Source organism: Limanda limanda, chromosome 3 (genome assembly GCF_963576545.1).
Source record: "Limanda limanda chromosome 3, fLimLim1.1, whole genome shotgun sequence".
NCBI lineage: Eukaryota > Metazoa > Chordata > Actinopteri > Pleuronectiformes > Pleuronectidae > Limanda > Limanda limanda.
In genome coordinates, this window is record NC_083638.1 from 17,773,424 (window position 1) to 17,797,648 (window position 24,225).

The following is a 24,225-nucleotide window of genomic DNA, read 5'->3' on the forward strand; positions in this document are numbered from 1 at the left end:
CTTAGCTTGGTAACACCTTGCTGAGAACACAAAGGGAGGGGGGAGGTGTGGCTGATGATGCATTTTTTTGGTCACTGTGACTCATGGCAATACATATCTTATTTATAACTTTTCAAAGAGAAGTGCACAGTGGCATTATGTTGTTGAGTGGTGTCCATAAAGACAATATCATCATCACCAACAGAGTGAAGGTCCTACTGTAAATTAAAGAGTGCAACTGAACGAAATCTGCTTTTTGATTGATTCCAGTTCCTAATTAAAAATATTTTGACAAACAAACAACATGTCATGAAAGTCATTCGGTGGACAGGTGTATTTCATTTCAAGTAAAAGTGTCAGAAACACAAATGCTGCAGTTGTGAGATTTATGCTTCACTCAGTAGCCTATTGCTGTTTTTCTTATTAGTGTGATTACATTAGCAAATCAAATTTGTCTATCAGCCTCTGAGACACAGCCTGCAATCTTAGTACACTGTCTAATCTGCATCAAATAGTGTCTGTCACACACAAAACATACACGAGAGAGACAGGGGCTGCATGCACACAAGCCTGCACACACAAACACGACAGGATACACACATCCATGAACACACTAATGTGTGAATCTAAACACACGTTCAGAGAACGTGCACAGACACACACACACACAGTTTTATAATATGTGACATCAGACGAGCAGTAACAAATAAATCAGAACAGCATCTGAGCCGATCATCATCGAAGTCATCACTAGCAAACAGTCAGCTTTTACTACTTTCAATTTGCTTTTGTGTGTGTGCGTGCGTCCGTGCGTGAATGTGTGTGTGCGTATGTGCATGTGTCTGAGAGAGAGAGAGATGATGTGATGTGATGTGATGTGATGTGATATGATATGCTGGCGGGGCATAAAGATAGATGATCATAATTACACACAGGCCAAACTCCATTTCAAATCATCATCATCCTCTTCTATCTGTTGGAGTGCACACACACACACACACACACACACACACACACACACACACACACACACACACACACACACACACACACACACATACACATACAGAATCCAAAAGCATTCCCACATGCACAGGGATTCACACACAAATATCATACACCTATGCATGCTTCACTAGGTGAAGGAGGGGCAGGCTTGTCGTGGCATCACATTATTTCTGCGAGTTCATGCAAAGTTCAGAGACATAAAATAGTTATTCATGTACTCACTCTTTCTCTATGTACCTTTCCATTTTCCTCATGTTTTCTGTCCCTTTTCTCCGCTCTGTAATTTTCCCTTTTTTGTATTTACCCCAAACATTGCCCCGTATCTTCTGCTTTCCTCTTCATCTCTTATCTTTGTTGTTATTCCTCATTTCGTGTTTCCTCCACTCATTTTTAGTTTTGCATTCCTCCTTTCCTCTTTTCCTTCCTTCTGCTCTCCTGTTCTCTCCTCCAATTTCTCTCCATTCCTGTACGCTCCCTCGCTCCCTTCCTCAATCCATCGTTCTTAAATAACAGTCTGTAGGGTTCATCCTTCCCATCAGGGAATAAGCAGGTGGGAAAATAGGATTGGAGCGTGCCTGTCACCAACTTGAGGCAACTTACGACCTGCAAACACCACACACACACACACAAACACACACACACACACACACACACACACACACACACACACACACACACACACACACACACACACACACTGGTGAAATCTACATTAATAATTGAATGAAAACACACAGCTACTCGTCACACACACTCATGGCCACATTGTGCTTGCTATCTTCAGCTGGGTGTGTAGGATGAGTCAACACAGACTAAAAAGATGCTCTATTGGTCTAATACACAAGAATAGCACTAAACTCAATTTACCTGCAGGGATTTCCCTCCAACACAACTTCAACAGAATTATGCTGTATCAAAACTATTCCATCACTCTCAAGGCAGTAGGCTTTTCTTACAGTGGACACTTTGACATTCTTTTATGTTACTCTTCATGAGTCTCTTGACTTTCCTTTTTTATAAATTCATTTGTATATCTCCAACTGAATGTGTTTTCTTGCTTGCGTTCTGTTTCTCTGGTTGTAGGATCCCTGAGCACTAGAAGTTACTCTGTGAATCTAAGTGCATGTGTTTGTACACAGCACTTTATCCTTATACCAGTGGATCATTTGCCACCTGCTGTGTGGTTAAGGGCTGTGGTCTGTCACCTCAGTGCTTATCTGTTCATTCACAAACACACACATACACACAAACATTATCTATTCTTGATATGTTTCATCTGCAGGCTGCTATCACAGCTGGCTGCCTCATTGTCTGGATCACACTTTGCGTTTGTGCGTGCATGTGTGTGTTTGTGTGTGTGTGTGTGTGTGTGCGAGCACATGCATGTCCCTAAAAATATAAGTTTGCCTGTTTTCTGTATATCTACTCACTGTAAACCAACGCAACATGTTTGTGTGTGTGTGCGTCTGTGTGTGTGTGTGTGTGTGCTGTCAATCAAGCCACACACACAGACATACCAAACCATTGGCTTGGTTGCTGATGATGACATATGAGTTCCTGGCCTTGGTAATGGCTGTTAAATCTCATAATTACACGCTTCTTTATTGCAATGCATAATGACCCTGCAGCACTATTGGACAATTAATTAAGATTTTCAGCCCAGGCTTTTTCGGGCCCAGATGAGGAGGTGGAATGAGGTCTAATGTTCTTGTCTTCGAGCTAGGACATTAAGGCATGATGGTGTAGGAGAGCGGACCGTCTCTCTGTGTCCATTCGTTTTCATCTCTGTCTTTCTTTCAGTCTGTGTATCCCGCTCTCTCTCATTCTCTCTGTTCTCTCTCTCCTTGTTGCTCCGATATTTGAGCCTTTCCTCTCGATGCTTGTCCTGGATGATGATATTGGAGACCATATCTCTAATCTGTCAATGGTAAATTAATCCCTGTGGACTTTCTGTGGTCCTCTCTCTATGGAAAGCTACGGAGGATTAAGAAGATAGAATCAACACAGCCTAATAATCTCATATTCAGACAGCGGGCCTGGACAGGGGACTGCTGGGTTTTGTTTTAAAGCCACAATCAGCGAGTTTCTCTTCCTCCATCAGTAGTGCTCTGTCTCGCTCCCATTCCACAGTTTTACTTCTCATGAACCTTATATGTAGAGTTTGGTTCTGCTTTTAATGCAATTTATGTCTGTGAAGGTGGAAAGTAAAGTTGACAAAATGTAGAATTTAAAGACATTTTTAAAAAGCTGTTGATATGGCTGCTGCTTTGACCTAAAGATTCAGGAGAAAATGTTTTCAGAGGATAATAATCCCCAGATATATACCATTAAACCCACAGATCAATAGACTGTCACAACTCAGTTAATTGAACAAACTGGGAAAATGAAGGAATTAGGACTAGACAAGAATAGATAGATAGATAGATAGATAGATAGATAGATAGATAGATAGATAGATAGATAGATAGATAGATAGATAGATAGATAGATAGATAGATAGATAGATAGATAGATAGATAGATAGATAGATAGATAGATAGATAGATAGATAGATAGAAGACAATTTAGTCATTTCATATTTACATTATGTTCTATTGTGAACTTTTAGTCTTCAGATGTGTCTGTCAGCAGCACCTGTGTGCGTGTGCGTGTGTGCGTGTACGTGCGTCAGAGAGAGACAGAGCTGGTGTGTGTATAAGCTTTACTTTTGTGTGAACACATGCTTAATTCCCCTGACAGCTTTGCACAGACACACACACACACACACACACACACACACACACACACACACACACACACACAGTGGTCATTCTTGCCTGCATCAGCATTGTGTTGTAGGGCAGGATGCAGAGGTAAAGGATACACAAGGAAGATTGATGAATTCAGTGAAAGACAGAGTAAAGAAAAAGAATGAAAGACAATAATCTGATACTGGAAATAAGCTGAAATATTACCAAATGTTAATTTCACCGAGACATTCTTATACAGTGCAGACGTGAGCAGTCGTCCTGACTCTAGAGCCCAGACGATACGGCCCCAGTGGAGCTTGCAGTGCGATATGCCCACACATTGTCACCCACACGCTCCTTGACATAGCCCTGCTGGAGCTGGAAGTGGGTAATTAAAATGTAAATGTTGATATTTTATTATTTGAAACAGCTCCACGGCAATGCTCTTAATGTCACTCCATCTGTCGTCTCCGCGGAGACTCAGGGTTGCCCTCGGCGACCGGCTGCCCCCACCCAAGCCACCCCGAGACAGCAACAGCTATAACACTCGACAGCCATCTCCGTGTTGCTGCGTCTCCATTTTGAGTCTAATTAAGTGTTAAATATTAGCACCCGCAACTACAGAGGCAGCACACACCACACACACACACACACCACACACAATACAGCGCACAACCCTCCACCTCTGACTCTCACACACACAAACACACTCCCTCACAGAGTACTCATCTCCACTACAGCAATGGGAAGATTGTAAGTGTTAATCTTGCAGTGCTGATGATGGTGTCTAATGTATGCAATTAACAGTCAGCCAGGGCTGAGGGTTTGGTAATTAGCTGGCTGTTCACACTGATTAGAGGCTACCGCAACCCTATGACTGCTCCACTCTCCCCGAGGCCGCACAGAGGAAAAGGGGGGATGTGGTGGGAGAGGGGGAGAGGGAGAGAGGGGAGGGGGGAAGGAGGAAGGAACAGGAAAAAATAAGATATATTGTGAGAGGGGATGAAGGTGAGGACGTGAGGTTGTGTGTAAGAACGGACAGATTGAGTGGTGAATTGTACAAAAATATGTCAGTTATTGCTTTAATTATTCTTTTAGACTAACTCAAACAGAGATGAGATGAACCTTTATCAAAACCTGTTTTAGATTAAAAACCAGAACAATCAAATATGTGTCGCGCACAGTATTGTGTCTTTTGTCTTCTCAGAGAAAATATTTCAGCTTGACCTTGACAAACAAAAAATGAGAGTGACGAATACAATAGGAATCAAATTATAAACTTTGCCCTGTTCACTCACACAACAAAACACTGAGTATCAAAAAAACTGTGACATTTCATGGTTTATTATCCAAAGATTTACAGATCACATCAGGAAAACTCTTGATTATCAGCAGTTTGTTTGAACTGGCACAGTGGTTATGTTTGCCAATAGAGAAGTGTCAGGTAAAATAATCAAAAATAATCAGTGACCTCATTCGTTCCATCTTCACCGACCTCCTGGAGTGAGATATCTGTACAAGAATAATATTTCCAAGTAGAACGATACTCAGTACCAAGGCCCAAATTCAATTAGGCTGCACCAAATTACACACTATTAAAGAAATCAGTCACCTAAATGTGCCTGATTTTTTAAATCAAACCCCTTGAAGTGTTACCATCTGTCCGCCCCACTGTTGTTAAGGTGGTATCTCAGAAATCTTCCCTTTCACTGGAGGATAAACTGATTCTATTTTGGCGGTCGAAGGTCAAGGGGACTGTGACTTCACAAAACACGTGTTTGGCCTTGACTCAAGAGTTCATATGCCTATTATGACTTAAAACATTTTATTCAATTTGAAGTCTTCACTACTTCTATTATGAGTGTGGACAGACCTGGGTGTAGCAAGCAACTCGACATGTTGGCAGAGGCGTACAACTGCGAGCAGGTAACTCTAGTTGTTCAGAATTTAAGTGACTGTACACTTGTACGTGCGTATCTCTAAGTGTGTGTGTGTGTGTGTGTGTGTGTGTGGTGTGGTGTGTGTGTGTGTGTGTGTGTCTTTAAGCCCTTCTAAATTAGCTGGTTCTCTGGGTAGATTTGTTTCCATCTCGATGCGCATCTCTGTGTAATTGGGTCAGCTGGTGGATGTGTGTGTGTGACAGAATTTGCCAGCGTCCTTGTCGTGTGCGTCACTTCTTGTGTGTGTTGTTTCAGCTTGGCCAAAGCCATCACGGGGGGTCTGTGTTCATTTGGGCCGGCGTCTGGCCGTATGGTACAAAACAGTTTGAGATACACAGACACACAAACACACACTGGAAAGCATCACAAGGGAGCACTTGCCTCGCCCAGCATGCAATAATGTGCACGCTAACACAAATTTTTAACACAAACATATACAGAGAGTGGTAGGAGAGAGAAAGCACTGGAGCTATGTGGTGTGCATACACTGTAAAGGAACTCACGCACACACACGCAGGGCAGCGATGTGCCGGTAGCTGTTGGAAACTTCACGTGTTCTAATGCAATCTATATCTCAGTGGGCCAGTAGACTTAAATCTGTCCCCTGCAGAACACAATACGTGGACATGCTGCACATACAAACTCCACCGTCCTCCCCTCACCGACAATATCAACTAGACAATCGACTACAAAACTGTTCACATCACAGTTTTCATGACTTGTTTTAAATACACTCTAATAAAAAGATTAACAAATCATGAATAACAAATCAACAGTTAAGCAATAACGAATCAACAATCACTTATCACACTGTTGAAGTGCCTTCGAAGACAACATTGGCAGCACATTAGTATTAATGTCTTTTCTTTTCACTCATTTGTTGAAACGTGGAACTCTCGTCGAGGATTCCCCTCTTTCAGTGCACGTCCAGTTCCCCTCACTGTGCTTGGTGTGAATTCACTTTTACTATCATGTGTTTGTTTGAACGCTCTCCCTGGTTCTCCGTGGATTTCTGCGGGTCCTCCCACAGTCCAAAGACATGCAGATTAGGGTTAGAGGTTGACTGGAGAATCTAAATTGACTGTAGGTGTGAATGTGAGTGCTAATGGTTGGGAGTGTCTGTGTGTTGGCCCTGCGATACACTAGCAACCAGTCCAGGGTGTACCCACCAATCACCCAATGTCAGCTGGGATTGGCTCCAGCCGCCCAGCGACCCTAGACAGGAGAAACGCTGTCTGTAATGGATGGATGAATAATGTATTGTGTTACATTGCTGTGACAATGTGTGAAGCGCATTCTTACAGCTTCCAGACTGAGGACTCTTGATAACTGTGTTAATCTTTGCTGTTGAATGTGTTCTCAGGCTAAGTTCAAGTCGGACAGAAATTCCTTATTGCAATCTGTGGACTAAATTATCCCGGTGAATTATATTTTGGTGGTTTAGTGGGCGACGCTCACAATGTGATATATAAGAAACTACATACAGGCTAACATGAATCATGAGATCGTTACAGATAAAATTTACTTCTCTCCACAATTTAACTCTCTCTACAATAACACAAATACGTGCCAAAGATCTGTTATTTTTCCTACGGTTTCAGAATATAAATTCAGGTGATGTGGTAAAAACTGGGACCAGATCAGCATTGCATCCAGTTTTTGCACCTGTCATATTAATCCTTACACACATGCAGGAAAGCCTACAATAGGCACCATCATTCAAACACACACAGGCTCGCATGCACATAAAAAAAGCTTCACAAATGCCACGATCTGTACACACACACACACACACACACACACACACACACACACACACATACAAGTGCCTGGGTTCCCATAAGCATCACAATCAGCTCTCACTGGTTCCCATTTGCCCTGTAACCACAAGAAAATAAATATAGGCCTCCTGTACATGTGTGTTTGTGTGGGTCCGTGGAGCAACTGGGGCGTGAGAGAGGGCTATCCTATGTGTGTGTGTGTGTCAGTGCCAGACTGTTGTGCGGTCTCGGGTGTAAACGCGCAGTCAGGACTCATTTGGCAGACAAACAGGCCGCAGGGTGGCTGGGGAATCGACGTGTGTTTGTGTGTGAGTTTGTCTTCATGTGTGTATCAGATAGAGCAGAGGGAAGAGAAAAGAGAAAGAACGCAGGAGCGAGCAGCAGAGGTTAAGTCTGTATGACTGCACTGTAGCCTCTTTCTGTCAGACCAATGTGCAGCACAACAAACACACATATCTACACACACACACACTTACATACGTACAAACATGTACATCAGTATACTGGAAAGTGTTCAAATCTATGTCCTGATTTAACCTGATTGAGTTACCTTCATAAAATATAAAACGCAAATCCTCCTTTCGTTGTCGCAAACAGATATTGTAAAGAGAACCAACAAAATATAATTGTTTTACAGACTTGTTCAGTTTATAAAAAGTTGCTTTTATGTTGATGTGTTCACTCAGTGTTTTGTAGCTCTGGACAGAATAAAAGCCTTTTTTGGTAGTAATGATGCAACTCGCTTTAGTTAGACATCGCTCATTTAATTAGACAGTATTTGGCTTTGGACGTTTCCTGTAGAGATATGAACAGATTTCTGCAGATACTTGAGGAAAACCAAAGCTGAGAAGATATAAATAGTAGCAGAACACTTGGTGTTGAATTAACTGAGGGGAACTACACACCTATCTTGAGTCCAGACCTTCAAACTTTTCAGTTTATTCTGAACCAAAATTTAAGGAGTTAAAGCTACCTCGGACCAGTGTTCAGACCAACATACAAAAAAGTCCCATCAAATGAGATGGTGTCTTTCTCATCATGTCACACAAAAATATAACGTTAATATGTATAATCAAAGCTGTAAACCTAATTTCCAATGTAGTCCTGTACATGTAGCTCAGCCCATTATTGCCACAGCAAACACCACACAAGCTACACAAAAAACACACACACACACACACATACTTCTACACATAGTACGTGATGCCTTATCAACAATGGGCAGAAAGGAAATGTAATTAGAGCCAAATAAGGAACCTTCTTTTGTCAAGTGAAATCACAGGTATGAAAGAAAGGTCTCCACCCCTCCCACCACCACCACCATCTCTCCGTCTAACAACTCTCCTCCTTTTACTTTCTTCTCTCTCTCCTGCATCTCTCTCTCTCTCTCTCTTTCTCTCTCTCCATCAATACCTCTCTCTCTCCATCATCAGCACTAAATTCCCATTGATGTTTCTTTTCTTCTGCTGTATCGATCGCTCCATGAGAAGGAGGGGAGGAATGGAGGAAGGGAAGAAGGGAGAGATGGCGTTATCTGTTAATTAATTTGTCCTGAAGCTGGCCGCCTATTAATCAGACAGATAAGAGGCATTGGATGGCTGAACGGCGCAGACAGGCTGGTGGGGAGGGGAGGGGGTCGGGGAGGCACACACGCACACACACACTACAAACAGATGTGTGGGAATGTAAGCATAAACAAAGAGTATAAACATGTGTATAAAGCAAGAAACCCGCAAACTTAGGGTGCAATTATGTTTATTATGCTCAATTAAACAGTATAAGCATACAGATCTTTCAAACACTACCTAACCACACTCACACAATCCACATCCTGATAAAAATCATTGATGTACCTCAATAAGAGAAGCTGCACTTTCAGCTCAATAAATTAATCACGAAGCTTTTAATTATTGGTGTTTCCTTGTGTGTGTGTGTATTCTTGCACGCGTGTGCATTTTATATGTAATTACGACGAGATGTTTGTTTACAGTGGATGTGTGCAAACCTTATTATTAAAGAGTCGCTAGTCGTGAGGACATGTTTTGGATGACATTTACATTTATTTTTTTTACCTTAAATGGACTGCTGTGTACTTACCATGTGTGCCCCCACTGGCCACAGATCAAATTCCATCAGAGCGATGAGGATTGATTGAACCCTTCTCCCAATACCAGAGCCCTAAACACAAGCAAACACACACCCTAAAGTTAAAACACACAACCAGTGACACCATTAAGTGATATTAACCCCCCACTCATGTCTTCTTCTCTTCACTTGACCCGAGGGTTTGAACAGATTCAATAAGTGCGTGTGTGTTAATTTTAGCAATGGCAGCGCTTATTTTCCCTGCCGACGATGATTGAAGTCCTATGGACCCCCCAAAGACATCTGCCTCTGTGAATGAGATTTGTGTGTATGTGTGTGTGCGTGAGAGAATGAAGACCCCCTTAAGAAATTCACCTCTAATCCCTTCTGATGATTTCATTAAGTAGAAGAAGACACTGCCAGTTGGCAATGATACTGCTTCAGTGTGGTGTGTGTGCGTGCGTGTGTGTGTCTGTGTGTTTGTGTGTGTGTCTGTGTCTGTGTGTGTCTGTGTGAGTTTGTGTGTGTAGATCATACACATTTGGTTAGATTCCAGTGTATTCCTATGCATGTGGTTTTATGCATATGTAATAGACAGTGTGTGTGCGCATGTGTGTTTGTGCTGTCCCTGCAGCCGTGTCTATCTACTGTACGTGTGTGTGTGTCAGTGTGTGTGTGCTTGTTCACAGTTGTAGATGGAAGGAATAACAGCACATTACAAACAACAATAGCCTGCAACTTGGACATAATGAGACGCCTGCCATTACCCATCAACACACTGTGAGATAAGAGCCCCTAATGCACCTGCACACACACAGACACACACTATTGCACACATATCATCTCAAAAGGGAGGCACACGGCAGCAGATGTTGTTGAAGAAATATCTCCCTCCTCATCTGCCTGCTTCTCCTGGCAGGACGCTCCTCTCAAACACACTCACACACACACACACACACACACACACACACACACACACACACACAAACAAAATACACTGTAGGGCTGCAGCGAGGTCTGACAGGTGTGCTCACATGGGCCACTGTCTTTGCCGGTCCTATGAAGCCTAGCGCGCACACTCACACAGACTAGAACACACAGGCAGGTGTGAATGGACAGGTGTGTGAGCGGAGGACAGCTGTGAGGAAAGGTGTGAGTGGGCAGGTGTTCCATTAAAGAGACAGACAGAGAGACAGAGGGAGAGAGACAAAAAGCAAGAGACTGGTGCATTTAAGTAAGAACGTAATCGGAAACAGACCAAGCAATTAGAAGGCAGAAGAAATGTTGTATAGAGAGACAGGACCTAAAGACAGATGTATGTATCAAGATGGTTGGGGGGGGGGGAACAGGTGGAGACTGAATCAGACACACAGATGTTCAGTGGTAAACACTGACAGTTAAAAGGGCATGGATTGAGACTGGAGAGACAGACAGATATAGACGTAGGCAAATAGAAAGACATGGATTGACACTGGAGAAAGCCGTAGTTTTGAGGCCATAGCAGCAATTAGAGTGTGTGTGTGTGTGTGTGTCTGTGTGTGTGTGTTTGCAGCAGCGATTGCTAGCATTGATCCATGGAGGTTGTGTCAGGGGGAGATAAGGCCTGCCTTTCCCCAGAGAGCAGCCCCTGGGCATGAGGGAGAGAGGAAGAGAAGGTGGTCAGCTGGATGGACGGATGGAGTGGAGGGAGGGAGGGCAGGGAGAGAAGGGATGGAAGGGAGGAGGGACGATCTTGACCCTCTCACGAGCATCAAGGCTCCTTCATTCCATCTTTTCCTCGTTAGATTCATCTTTAAAGGCCAATTAATGTACTTTGCCAGCATGACTATATTTTAGCAACAGTATCAGTAGAATAACATGTGTCATTGCCACACTATAAAGAAACAGAGTGTGATTAAGTAAAAACCAGACTGTTAAATCTCTCTTGCTGCTCTTCTTTGTTCCTAGGTTTCTCCACACTGTCTTTGGCCGACCAGATGAGTCTACTGCAGAGTGCGTGGATGGAGATCTTGATCCTGCGCGTTGTGTACCGCTCGCTCTCCTTTGAGGACAAGGTTAGTGTCTTTGATGTCATGTTTTTCTCCTGCTCTCACGAAATTATACTTTTCTAGACATATAGCAAATGTTAATTTGGAACCTCTCCACCTTCCTCCTTTTCTTTGTTCAGCTGGTTTACGCTGAGGACTACATCATGGACGAGGACCAGTCGAAGCTGGCCGGACTCCTGGACCTGAACAACGCCATCCTTCAGCTGGTCAAGAAATACAAGTCTATGAAACTGGAGAAGGAGGAATTCGTCACTCTCAAGGCCATTGCTTTGGCTAACTCAGGTTAGAAATTATGATGTGATCATCTACATCTGTGTGTGTGTGATTGAGTTTGGGAGCACATGACTGAACAGGGCTGGTGGAGAAACAGTTAATCCCATGAATCCCCCGGTCCCATGGGACTCATTTAAACTGAATCATTAAAGGGCTGTCTTCAATACTCCACCCAAAACACACACACACACACACAAAAACACACACAAACACACACACACAAATATGACACATGGAACACAGAGCTATATTTTATTTAACATGACATGTCAAATCTCTTACTTTTGTCTTATAAAGTCACTCACAGTTGTTATTAAGTCACACAATGGTCATGTATGCCTACAGTCATTTTGCACACACACGCACACTCACACACCTTCAGCCTGCAGACCACCACCCACCCCTGAACAAAGTGACCATCCCTTTTACAATTAGCATAGTCGTCTCTTCAGATGCCTGTTAAATAAGGTGAAATCATTAGAACCCAAAGTCCGTCAATAAAGCCCCCTCTCTGATGTATCCAGCTGCATCGACAGCTGACTGACACACACACACACACACACACACACACACACACACACACACACACACACACACACACACACGCCTTCTTCCTCCCGTGACCCGTCTTTTGAACTTTGTCTTGGGAGCCGGCCAGCTCTTCAGTACTCTTTAATTACAAGGGGGGAGCTGTCAATACAATGTGTTTAAATGGGAGAGCTTTGAATAAGGAGGGAGGGGCCTTTTGTTCAGATTCTGCCACCATCGACACAGACGGACATACACACATCGCAGCACGTTCACACACACACACACACACAAACACACACACATTCTCGAAAATCTGCCAGTTTCATCTCTCTGACACATGCATTAACACACACTCACTTTGCTGTGTGCTTAAATGTGAACCACTGATAAATGTTTGCTCAAACACATAAAGTGCATACTGTCATGCACATGCAGAAATATTGACATATTATTTTCCTTTGAGCTACGTGTGACAATCAATCTCTTGGCTCTGAACGAGTGTGTGTGTCTGTTGGCGTATGAATGCTGCTGACTGTCTGGAACAACAGTATCGATGATGATCATGATGAAGATGATGATGAATCATGTGGCTTTACCTGGACCTTGTTCCCTTTAAGCCCATCGATGGCCCGACGGGGTCAGAGTCTGGTTTATACATTGGTTCAACTGTTAAATTGTAAAATTATTGTTGAAAATAAATTCACTAATAGTTAGGCTTCCTTTCCTTTTTAAGGACAAAGACTTAATGATTAATGTTGTAGAGAAATAATTGTAGAGCTTTTATTGTAAATGTTTTTCTAACATATTATTTAGTCATACAGTAGTTTTAAGTTGCAAAACAAACCTAATTTAATAATCTATAAATAACGTACAATCAAATTATTAATTGGTATCATTGTTACGAAAATGTCAGACTACACATCATAACAATGAAAATCTAACTGTTCAGTCTGAATGCCCTGAATATATAGATTTACATTTTTACTCTGAAAATGGAAATGACATGTTCCTAAAGTCTGGCCATTTAATCTCACCCAATAAATTAACTACAACAAAAAACAAATCAAGATCAATCTCCAGAGTAATGCCTCCTCCAAAGCTTTCCTCTGTTAACTCACATTTGAAATAGTCGCCGTTTGACTGATTGAAAGGGAAACAGCTGACACCCGAACAGGAACTTTGTATCGGTGGCCAGACTCTCTAACTGCTCTTCAAGACAACAGATTGCTAGCATTAGCATTTTGAAGGGCACTGACACTAATTAATTCACAGGATGCTAATCGTCTGCATTAATGAAGCCAAGCCTTAAGAAATGTTAGCAAACGTGCCCCACATGTAAAGACATTTAAACTAGCCATGGGAAACTGCAGGCGTGTGTGTGTGCGTGCACGTGTGTGTGTGTTAGTGTGTGTGTGTGTGCTCTGTTAACGTGTGTTTTAACAGCCTCATGTGCTCGTGCTCATTAACGTCTGCTGTTTTACTTGTGAGTGTGGTGCAGGTCACGGCACAGGCGGCAGCCATGTTTACCAGCTTAAATACCAAACACACAATATTAATCAAAAACTATTTCAAACTCATTAAACTTCAGTTTAACTTATGGTAATTACCGACTGCGAGTCAGGAAACCACTTGAATTAAGAGGAGAAGAGGATTAGTTTTCATTGTTGCTGACATTAGTGCTCTTTAATTTGTAGGTTCTACCTGTTCGTTCTGCTTTAACTGTATTAAATATTATTTTTAAATATAATACTGTGTTAAATAAGCAATACTGCAAAAAGGGGCAGCTATATATTTTGCCTAAAAGACAAAGAAAATAGTTACAAATATTTACATAAATGAATGCCCCCATCACGTCCTTATTAATGTTTTCCACCAGGCAAAATAAAAACAAAAATGGGCAAAGCACTCTTATTTATACCAGGAAAAAGTAAGAATATTTGAAAAGCGATTGAAGCTGAGTTTTCTATTGATCCCTTAAGAATCCAACTCAACCGTCTGGTCCTGCATACTGATACATGCATTACGCTCTATAGATCCAACACGTTGTATTTGAGAGTGTGTGTTTGTGTGTATGCAAGCAGGTGTGTTCGCACATTTTATGTGGAATTCATTAAGTCTGCAAGGTATTTTCATGTGTCTCTTTATGTATGTCTATGTGCACCCATACCTTTGTGAAGGTTGTGTATTTGTACCTATCTGGTTTGTGAGCATGTTTGTGTAAGAACGATGGATCTCAGCTCAATATAGTATTATAAAGTCCAGAGCTGATCTCATATACAAACAACAAAGTATAAAAAAAAGGGTCACGTAGAAAAAGCTTTTATAGAATAACTCATATCATCTGACGTGATGCATCCAAATAAATGAGAAAGTAAAAAGGGATTTATAATAAAGAGTCTTAACTTAATTTTACTCCCCTGACATGTTAAATATTCTCCCACCCACAAATAGACATGGATTATTTTGAGAGGTCCATGCAGTTCACGTAAATGGAGTTTCTATAGAGTGGGTGCATTAAATCAACATTGTTATTATAATGTGTGTGCACGTGTGAGTGTGTGTCTCTTTATATTAAACACCTTAGCGTTTATTAATCGGTATACATTAACTTATAGCTCTTATCCTCTCGACAGATCTGTGTGCGTGTGTGTGTGTGTAGTGGGTGTGGTAGGCGGGGATGGGGGGTTAGCCTATCAATAGTTGCCTTGTGATTATTATTTAACATGCATGTAATCATTGATCGGAGACATTGATCGGAGGTTGAGAGCTAAAGGCCAGCTCACATTAAGACTTTGCCTCCCTAAGGGGCAATATGGAGCATTATTATTGAGGGACATTCTCAGCTTTTACCGCCTCAACCGCTGAAACACACCTTACATGCCACCTCAAAGAGAGATTACAGACATTTGTAGCCCACTACTCTCTCTCACACACACACACACACACACACACACACACACACACACACACACACACACACACACACACACACACACACACAGAGAGACTCTCAGGTGTTCCTGCATCTCTCCATCATTCTTTGAGAGTATTTCGTTTTTTTCCCGCCCACTTGTCTCTTTGTCCGTCCATTCATCACACCCACAGATCCACACTTAAAAGACAGAGAACAGAGCAGCTCCTGAATTTAAAGCCCCATTGCTGGATGGTTCCAACTTATAGCTCTTATCCCCTCGTGGTGTTTAAAATTAAAAATGTATGCAGACATTTCTAAAGGGTGTGTGCTACAACGTACTACATTTACAGTTAAACTTTAAAGGCTAATTCAATCATTAAGATCATAAGATAAATAGCAGTTACACCACAGATAGAGGTGGCACACACACCGACAGAGACACATAATGAGACTCTCTGCACTCTTCACATTAAATGGCCTCTGCACAATAGGTTGATGTGTGTTTCAAAAATATTTTTCTTCACAGAAGTTGGTGGGAGCGTATTCTATAGAGGTGTATTTTTAGTGTGTTTTCTTGTTATTATCCATATTTACGTTTTTCAACTTTCTTTTTCAAGACTCCATGCACATTGAAGACGTGGACGCGGTGCAGAAGCTCCAGGATGTGCTCCACGAGGCCCTGCAGGACTACGAGGCTTCCCAGCACCAGGAGGACCCCCGCAGAGCGGGCAAGCTGCTCATGACCCTCCCCCTGCTCCGCCAGACCTCCACCAAGGCTGTGCAGCACTTCTACAGCATCAAGCAGGACGGCAAAGTCCCAATGCACAAACTCTTCTTGGAGCTGCTGGAAGCCAAGGTCTGAGGACAGGGGAATAGATGGAGGACAAGCCAGACACCAGTCTGAACCACCTGAGCTTCACCTCAAAGTCTAAACGGCAACGTTGAATGACCTCTTTTTCTTTTACACACACTCTTACCCACACCCACACACACACACACACCCTCACAGAAATAAGTCCCTGAATTACGTCCTTCTGATGCATCCCCCTTTGAAAAGACAAGTAAACTCAACCTCTTACCTGAACCCCTGAAACTCCACGGTCTATGAGAGAAGAGCGGTCACTTGACCCTCTGTTGTGGGGACGATGCTGACAGACTGACATGGCCACCCCCCCACCTGCAGTATTACTAAGGAGGATTTCCTTTTAAGACTATTAACAGTCACATAACAGTTTCCACGGTGACTCAGAAACTGACGACAGCAAGCAGGTCTCTTATGCATCTAATAACGATGAAGACGTTATTAATGACAGAAGCTAAAACGTGGATACGTTTGAAAGAAACTAAAAACTCTTCAATTTAGTTCTGAGAGGCTCTTGAGACTGCGCTTGTGTCCCCCTGCCCCGCCCTGTTTCACCCTTCAGAGTTTTTTTTTAAGTGTTCACGAAGAAAACATGTGGGGAAAAAATGAACACTAAAGAAGTATTAATGATGTTTGTCGTCAAATAACTTGTACAATGAAATTTTGATGGATGGACAGAAAGAAGAGGAGATTTGCCCTGCCAAAGAATGGAGCTCTTCCATTCAGAGGATGCCAGCAAACTTTACTGTCAAAACCCAACACTCTGCTTCTGGTTCGATCTGCCGCTGGTGTTCAGTCCTGGGCTGTGAGAGCGCTGCTGGTTTTCTGTTCTGCCACTTATTTCACTTTGTTGTGGTTGAAATTGAATAAACCAGCAGGGCTCTGACTTTCAACGACCAGGATTGTAAACCACAGCTGTAAACACTTTCTGCTTCTCCCAAAAATCCAGCTCCTGGTTTCCCATGACTCCCCCTACTTCAAATACAACTTTTGCCGATTGTTTTGATTTGTTGAGGACCAGTGACCCTGGCCTCCCCAACTTGTCAGTATTAGCACAATATCAGTGTTTCCACACTTGACGTGGCTAAAAATTGTTTCAAACATTCTAAACACTTGAGGAATGATCAATACTCTGTAAAAAAGTAAAAATACAACTGAACAAGACCTGATCTTTACCGTCAAAGAACGGATTCCTGCTTGGCTAACAGGCTCAGTTCTCATTCTCTGTGATTCTACATATACTGTCAAACGTTCCTCTCGTGTTTGGACGTCTGTTTGGAACGATTTCAGCTGCTCGGTGGCCCAGGTTCACAGCTCTCCATGTACAAGTCAGTAGAGATTTCCGTCTGTTAATAAGAATTGTGCCATTAAGGACAGTCCAGAGCATGCCCATTACCCAGACGCCAAACTCGATGGTACTTCCTCTCCTTGCTCCTTTGCGTTCACTACTTCCAACTCATCTCTTGTGTCAGATAAGAGATATTTTTCCGATTCATTCAGCGAGTGATTCGGGAGCTTCGGTCACTCGACGCAATACAAACCAGAAGGAACGGTGTGCTGACAAAGCTGACTGAAAAACAACTACTGTTGCTTTTAAATTCCTTAATTTCTTCTTATTCTTCATTTCTATCTTGAAAATAATCTTAGCAATGATACCAGTATTAGGGTTGTAAATAATTGTCATCCTGTATATGACATATACCACGGCTTTGTTTTTTGTTATTGATATTGTCCTCTTAAAACTGATTCAATCAATATGTCTTTCCCCTTTTCAGCTTGACCACTTTCAGCCATTATCATATATATAAATATATATATAAATATAACAAGTAATGTATTAACAAATCAGCGTTTATCTTAGAAACTCTGAGCAATAGTTGTTTTTAAAGGAGGGGTTTGTGCATATGGACTAAGTCTGCAATATTAACATAATGTGCCAGTCTTACATTTGGGATTGAAGATGGGGATTTGAGGAGAGCTGGTAGCTTCTCCTCCTCTCTGTGTAACTTGCCATAAGCTATTACGGAACAGTCAGTGTTGCTTTTGTTAGTCACAGTTAGGAAGTAAAATGGACCAGGAATGTCAGGATGAGATGTGAACCCTGCACATGCTGTGTGTGTAGTGGACAGTTTGAGGATTGAAGACGTCATATATAGCAGCAAGAAACAATAATATACAGTTTGCCATTATCACATGATTCAAAAGTTTGCTTTTAGTGAGCAGGCAGGTTTGACTGTCTCATTTGATTAGAAAGAAACAGATATTTAAAGTCAATAGTTCAGTAATACACAGTTTTTGTTGACTTTATGTTAAGGGTTAAACTTTTCTTCAGCCATGTGACTGAGTGCGGGGACCATGAGAAGTACCAGGTTAGATCTAGACTTGTACTGAGGGAATTGGTGCTAACAAACATCATCCAGTTTAATGGGGAAAACACCTGGAAGAGACAATTTCATGTTAGCTCACCACTTTCTGTTAATTTATTTTTAAGTTACCAAACAAATTAAGTGTCAACATTTGAACGTTGGTACCAAATTACGGAGAGTAATAGACTAAATTGCAAAGGGGAATTCATTACATTTTACATTAGCTTTATTAAATTAGTATCTGTCTAAAGAGAACAAATTAGATATTGTAGAATATAATTTTTCAAAATATGACTAACAATTTCAGATCTACTCTTAGCTTTAATTGGCTCAAAATTTAGAGAACACTATAATGACAAATTACATCAAAACTCTTTAAATTAAAATGTCTGGAAACAGGAAACGGAAACAAAAGCTAACAGGAAACTGTCATACAGAGACATTTATTTCTTTGTGATACCAAATCACTTTTATATATCATTATTTATGTGATTTTTAAAGCCGAATAAGAATGCATAAGTGTGTAATCTAATATAAAATGGCAACTTGTCACAGCTGAGGAGTGCTGCAGTTTAAGTGTAGTTGATCTCTAACATCACATGCTCTGTATCAAACATCAGTATTACTAGTAAGGGGTATTTTCTCAGCCTTCTTAAACATTGTATATTGTAAATTATACAGAATATAATTCTAACATAAGACATTTTATTGGAAACAAAATCGAGAAAAAACAGAAAAAATGTAGTTCAGCCTCGATGTGTGTTTCATGTTTGCTGTTTTTTCTATCAAGGAAAAAAAACGTTTTTTTCTTTCTTTCTTTTTTTAAAAGTTTTATCGTTTCTTTGTTTTAAAGTCCTGTTTCTGTTCGATCCCTTCCTCCTCTGTTGGGTCCTCTACGACGATGCTGTGTGCTTTTATTTGTGGTGATTCCCGTTCTTGTGCCGTGCGCTTCTTCTTTAGACAACACAGAGTAGAATAGAGACAACGTGGTCCGTCAGTCGGGTCAGTCTGCTGCTGGGGGTCTGAGTACCGGGTTCTCTCACCATGAACCGAACCAAATATAAGGCTCTTCTTCTTCGAGAAATTTAACTAGACCGCCAGAATCACATGACAGGATTCATCTTCACCAAACTATACATGAATAATTAAATATTTAGTATCTAAATGAAGGACACCTTACGACTATTTAAAAAGGGATCATTTGTGTAACTTTCCTATAGAGCAAACATTATACTGTATATCTTTAGGTTTACATAAAGATGAGGTGAAAAGGCCATTTGAGTAATACAGAACTGTAGGTGACTCTTTTTTGATAAACTTGCTGTACATAACTGCCTTCCATACAGCTCTGCTCCATCATTAACTTCACTGTTTCAACAGGCAGAAGGAGAAAATATGAAGATAAAATTGTTATTTCTTCAAATATTTCACTTATTTCCTGTTTTGCAGTTTTTTTTTCAGGAAAACATTTTGCTTTACAAGGTGAATCTGGCAGATGAAGGACAGAACTAGCTTTGGCGTCGGTTGAAATGTTAAAGAAAAAGCTCTTCATTTTGAATCTTCACTCCCTGTCCCTCATTAGAGTGGCGGACATGTTTCAGCAATCTTCCATAATTACACCTCAAAACTCAGATTCAAACTCAACTTTTCCCACAACCTTTGATAAACATGTTATTATACTCATTGTGAATGTAAACAAATTCAAACAACACAAATTCAAAGATTCTAAAGTTACTCAAAGGTCTTACACAATAATTTATTTTAGAGAGAAAGCATGCTTCACATGCCTTTAAAACTGGAATCTTCAAACACTCTAATTGTCAGAAAGATGGTATTTCTTACAACTACAAGAATCTACTTATACTTTATGGAGTAAAGGTGGTCTTCTCTTACCAGTGTTTCCTTCTGTTATTTATTTATTTGTCAGTTGTCCAACTGTGCACTTCTGAACAATTCAACACTATGAAAGATGCTATACGTCTCCCTGAGGTGATTAAGGCTGAATTTTAATTTCTGATATTAGGAAACACTGATCTGCGGAAGTTTTCCTAAGGTACTTTAAGTCAATCAAACAAAAATTGCTAATTAACTCTTTTATCAATTCTGCCATGTTTGAAATATATGCAGGAATTATTTCACCAGCTAACACCAGGAGTGAGAGTGTGCGTTTCTTTCAGAAGTGTTGATATAACTTGCTGCTCATAGCCAAGATATTATTTAGATGTACAGGCCGGAGGTGTTTTTCTTTTCTTTTTCTTTTCTTGTTATAAGCAATATTTCAATGACTGTACAATGAGGAGGCAAGAGTTGCACTTGTTTGTGTTGGGTTATAGATCCAAATGCTTTTGTATCTACCAGAGTTATTCTGCTGTTAGTGTTAAATCCATATAAATAACAACAAACCAAACTGGTATTTTCTATGAGGAGCAGTGGAAGAAGGACTGTCTGGGTTTTTGCAGAGTCACTGATAGAAAGAGTTTGACCTGGTTGCTCTGTGGGCGCCATGTTATCGCTCACACCTGAACTTAGATTCATTAGCTGCAAACGCTCTATGTAACAATAGTTTAGCTGGAACAGGAGGAGTTATTTAGCCATAGCGACAAAGCAGGATTGTCCATCTTCCATGGCTGCCCCCTGAAAACTGCTTAGGCCAAACTGTGTCTATCTACAGCTCTACAGTGTTAAGTCATTAAGTTGTATTTAATCCCCCAATGTAACTGCCACTTGTGCTGCGGCTAACCCTGCAGTCTGAATTTTGAAAATATGCAGAAAATATTTAAGGGAGAGAGAAAGTTGACACAATTGGATGAAAAGGATATTTGAAGATTGAAAAAAATGACCTTTGCATAGAGGAAAAGAGTTGTGGATGGAAGAAGAAGACCCTGTAGTGTTATTAAAAATGTCCGTAGATTTTAGATGTGCTTCACATCAGTAAATTAAAAAAAAACTAAAAAACAATTACCTGTATATTTTTGTGATGTGTATCATACAAGTGTGCTCCAACAATAATGTCCATTTGTGTAAATGTATTTATTTCACATTGTATATATTGTTCAATGCAAAAAGAGAGACCTATGATTCTGTAACTTAAACTACTATGAGTTAAAACATTACGTGTTACTCCAGACTATGCCTTTCAGGATTATTACAGTAGAGCAATATCAATTAAAACCAGGCTTCCAGTTTTGAAATCTGTCTTTTGTCTCTTATTGTTCTGGCAAGTTCCGCTGTTTCTGATATGGATGCATTTGTAACGTACGCTGTACTGTACGTATACTGTACGGTGAATGGTTTAATGTGAAGGATTTAGTGGCATCTAGTGGTAAGGTTGCAGATTGCACCCAACTAAATACCCCTTGCCTCACCCTTCCTTAACAAGAGTATGGATGAAGTAACAAGTCCCATCAGCCTCAATTAGCTGTTTGGGCTAATAGCAAACATTAGCATGATGACATTCTAAACTTGGTAAGATAGCATTTCCTGGCTGTACCTCTTTTCAGAATCATAGACCAATGTCGCCCATTTGTTTCAGGTACCATCACCTCGTGATAGGTCAAATTAAAGACAACAATGAAGGTTGGATGGAAGGAGGGAGAGGGAGAAAGAAGAAGAAGGAGGGAAGGAGGGAAGAGGAAGTGGTAACAGCTTGCTTCAGTGGGTGGCTAACTACTGTCCATTCCGAATGGCCCATTCCCCTGTTCTTGCCAAGGGCACTAAACACACACACACACACACACACACACACACACACACGCCGTAAAACAAAGAGATCCTAAAAGCGTAACCACACATGAGTAGAAAACAGTCTTCCCCTTCATCCTTCTCTGTCGGCACACAGTACTCTCAATGATCTTTATGGTTTGTTTATAATTTGATATTCTTCTAGATTTTCTGCCTTCAAAAGCCTCCTCTTTTCATTTACTCTTATTCCCTCTCGCTGTTGCCCTAACGCCATACTTCTCTCTCTCCCCCCTCTCTTTCTTCCCGATAGCCAGCAGCAGTAAATGGGATGCAGAGGCCAGACATTTAATGTAGCAGAGAGCTGTAGAGCGTTTTAAGAAGCCTCTTTCTAACAGGGGGAGCCCTGACCCACAGGCAAATATTTTTCAACCAGATGACATAAAAAGATATTAGCAGAAAGAGAGTTATTCCATTCTTTCCTCCTTTTCCTCTCTCTCTCTCTCTCTCTCTCTCTCTCTCTCTCTCTCTCTCTCTCTCTCTCTCTCTCTCCCTCTCTTTTCTATTTGGGTTGTTGCCTGGTCACCCAGCCCCTTCCACATACGTTTTATTTTACTTGCTTGCCTTTTGGAGTTCATTTATTTTATTTTATCTTTGATTCATTATTATGATACGATAAAAGCTACTTGAGCATTTCAGCTGCTGAGGGGCTCTTATCGTTAACCTTGTGGAACGCATGTAAGAGTGGGCTCCACATGCCGCATCGCTAATGGCCAACTTAACTCCTCTCTTCTCCTCCTCCACCTTCTGGCTTAATCTACATCTCTCCTTCCATCTCTCTGAATATCTTTCAACCATTTACCCCGCTCCTCTGCTATCTCTTATTTTCTCTCATGATCTCCTGCTGTATTTATCTGTTTAACTCATATCTCAGGTTCTCAATTCAGCATTCATTCAAATTCCTTGTATTTCTTTTGTGTACAGTAAAATGAAATTCAGCACAGCTCTATTCTACTCAACTCAGCAGTACAGGCTAATGAATGACACAGCTTTTAGTGACAGTTTAACTTAGGCACTAAAAAAGGATATAACCCCAATATGTCACTGTTGATTAGGTTGATGAGGTGGTTTTTTCGGTGGTTCAAAACTCAGCAGTTTGATAAGGCAATTGAAGTCCCCACCCACAATTCATCCGTAGCAGACATTATTTTTGGGGTCCCACAGGGTTAATTTTTCGGCCCCATTTCATTATCCATTTACATGCACAGAGTTTCACTGTTATACCAATGCCACACAGTTATAGCTGCCCATAACACATAATGACACCATTAGTCTAGACAGTCATAGAAGCAGATATGAAGTGTTGAATGTTATGATATTTTCACAACTTAATTGAACTACATTCAAAAGACAGAATCCTTGCTTGAACAGCCCGTTACATTCATTTACTGTTAACGGGATAAACAATTCAATGGATATCTGAGCTTTGAGTTGTGGAAACATTAATTGATTATGGTATGAAGACAACTCCTCATAGACCTTTGCACATAAGTAGAGAATGAGTAGCAAAGGCAGATGCAAAAATAGGGACGCTGAGTGTTAAATTTGCCAACGTTCAGGGTTAAGTCGGCAGCATCTTCTCAGAACATTCACCGAACCTTCTGAGTAGAAAGAGTGTACGCAGCTATATAAGATGTTGCTATCCACCTATTTTTCCAAATACTGCAAAAAAGAGATGACTCATTTCAATGAAAACAGACTTAGTAGATAAATAAATTGTGATGTTCATGAAACATAGACTCAAACGTCCACAGAATGGATGAAAATTGTGGCAGACAAAAAAATTGGACCTGTGTGGAGCCATGAGGAGACTGATATTCCTCATATTAATTTATGCAGAAAACATAAACATCATATTTCCATTTTCTTTTCCAGTGTTAGAGGATTTATTGATTTATTAGTTCAAACATACTTGTACCAAGTAAAATGAAGAAGTACAGGAGCCTGATCTCATATCAAAACGCCTCTTAT

General features: G+C 41.0%; 1 protein-coding gene across 3 annotated transcripts in view; it reads left to right on the plus strand.

Annotated features, from left to right (window-relative positions):
- esrrga (estrogen-related receptor gamma a) overlaps positions 1-16,150 on the plus strand; it is a 66,429-nt gene extending 50,279 nt beyond the window's left edge. For all 3 annotated transcript variants that reach the window (XM_061068425.1, XM_061068426.1, XM_061068427.1), the window contains 3 exons: positions 11,470-11,576; positions 11,690-11,852; positions 15,906-16,150. In XM_061068425.1, the coding sequence (XP_060924408.1) occupies positions 11,470-11,576; positions 11,690-11,852; positions 15,906-16,150 (515 nt within the window). The remainder of the gene's footprint in view (positions 1-11,469; positions 11,577-11,689; positions 11,853-15,905) is intronic.
- The last annotated feature ends 8,075 nt before the right edge of the window (positions 16,151-24,225 follow it).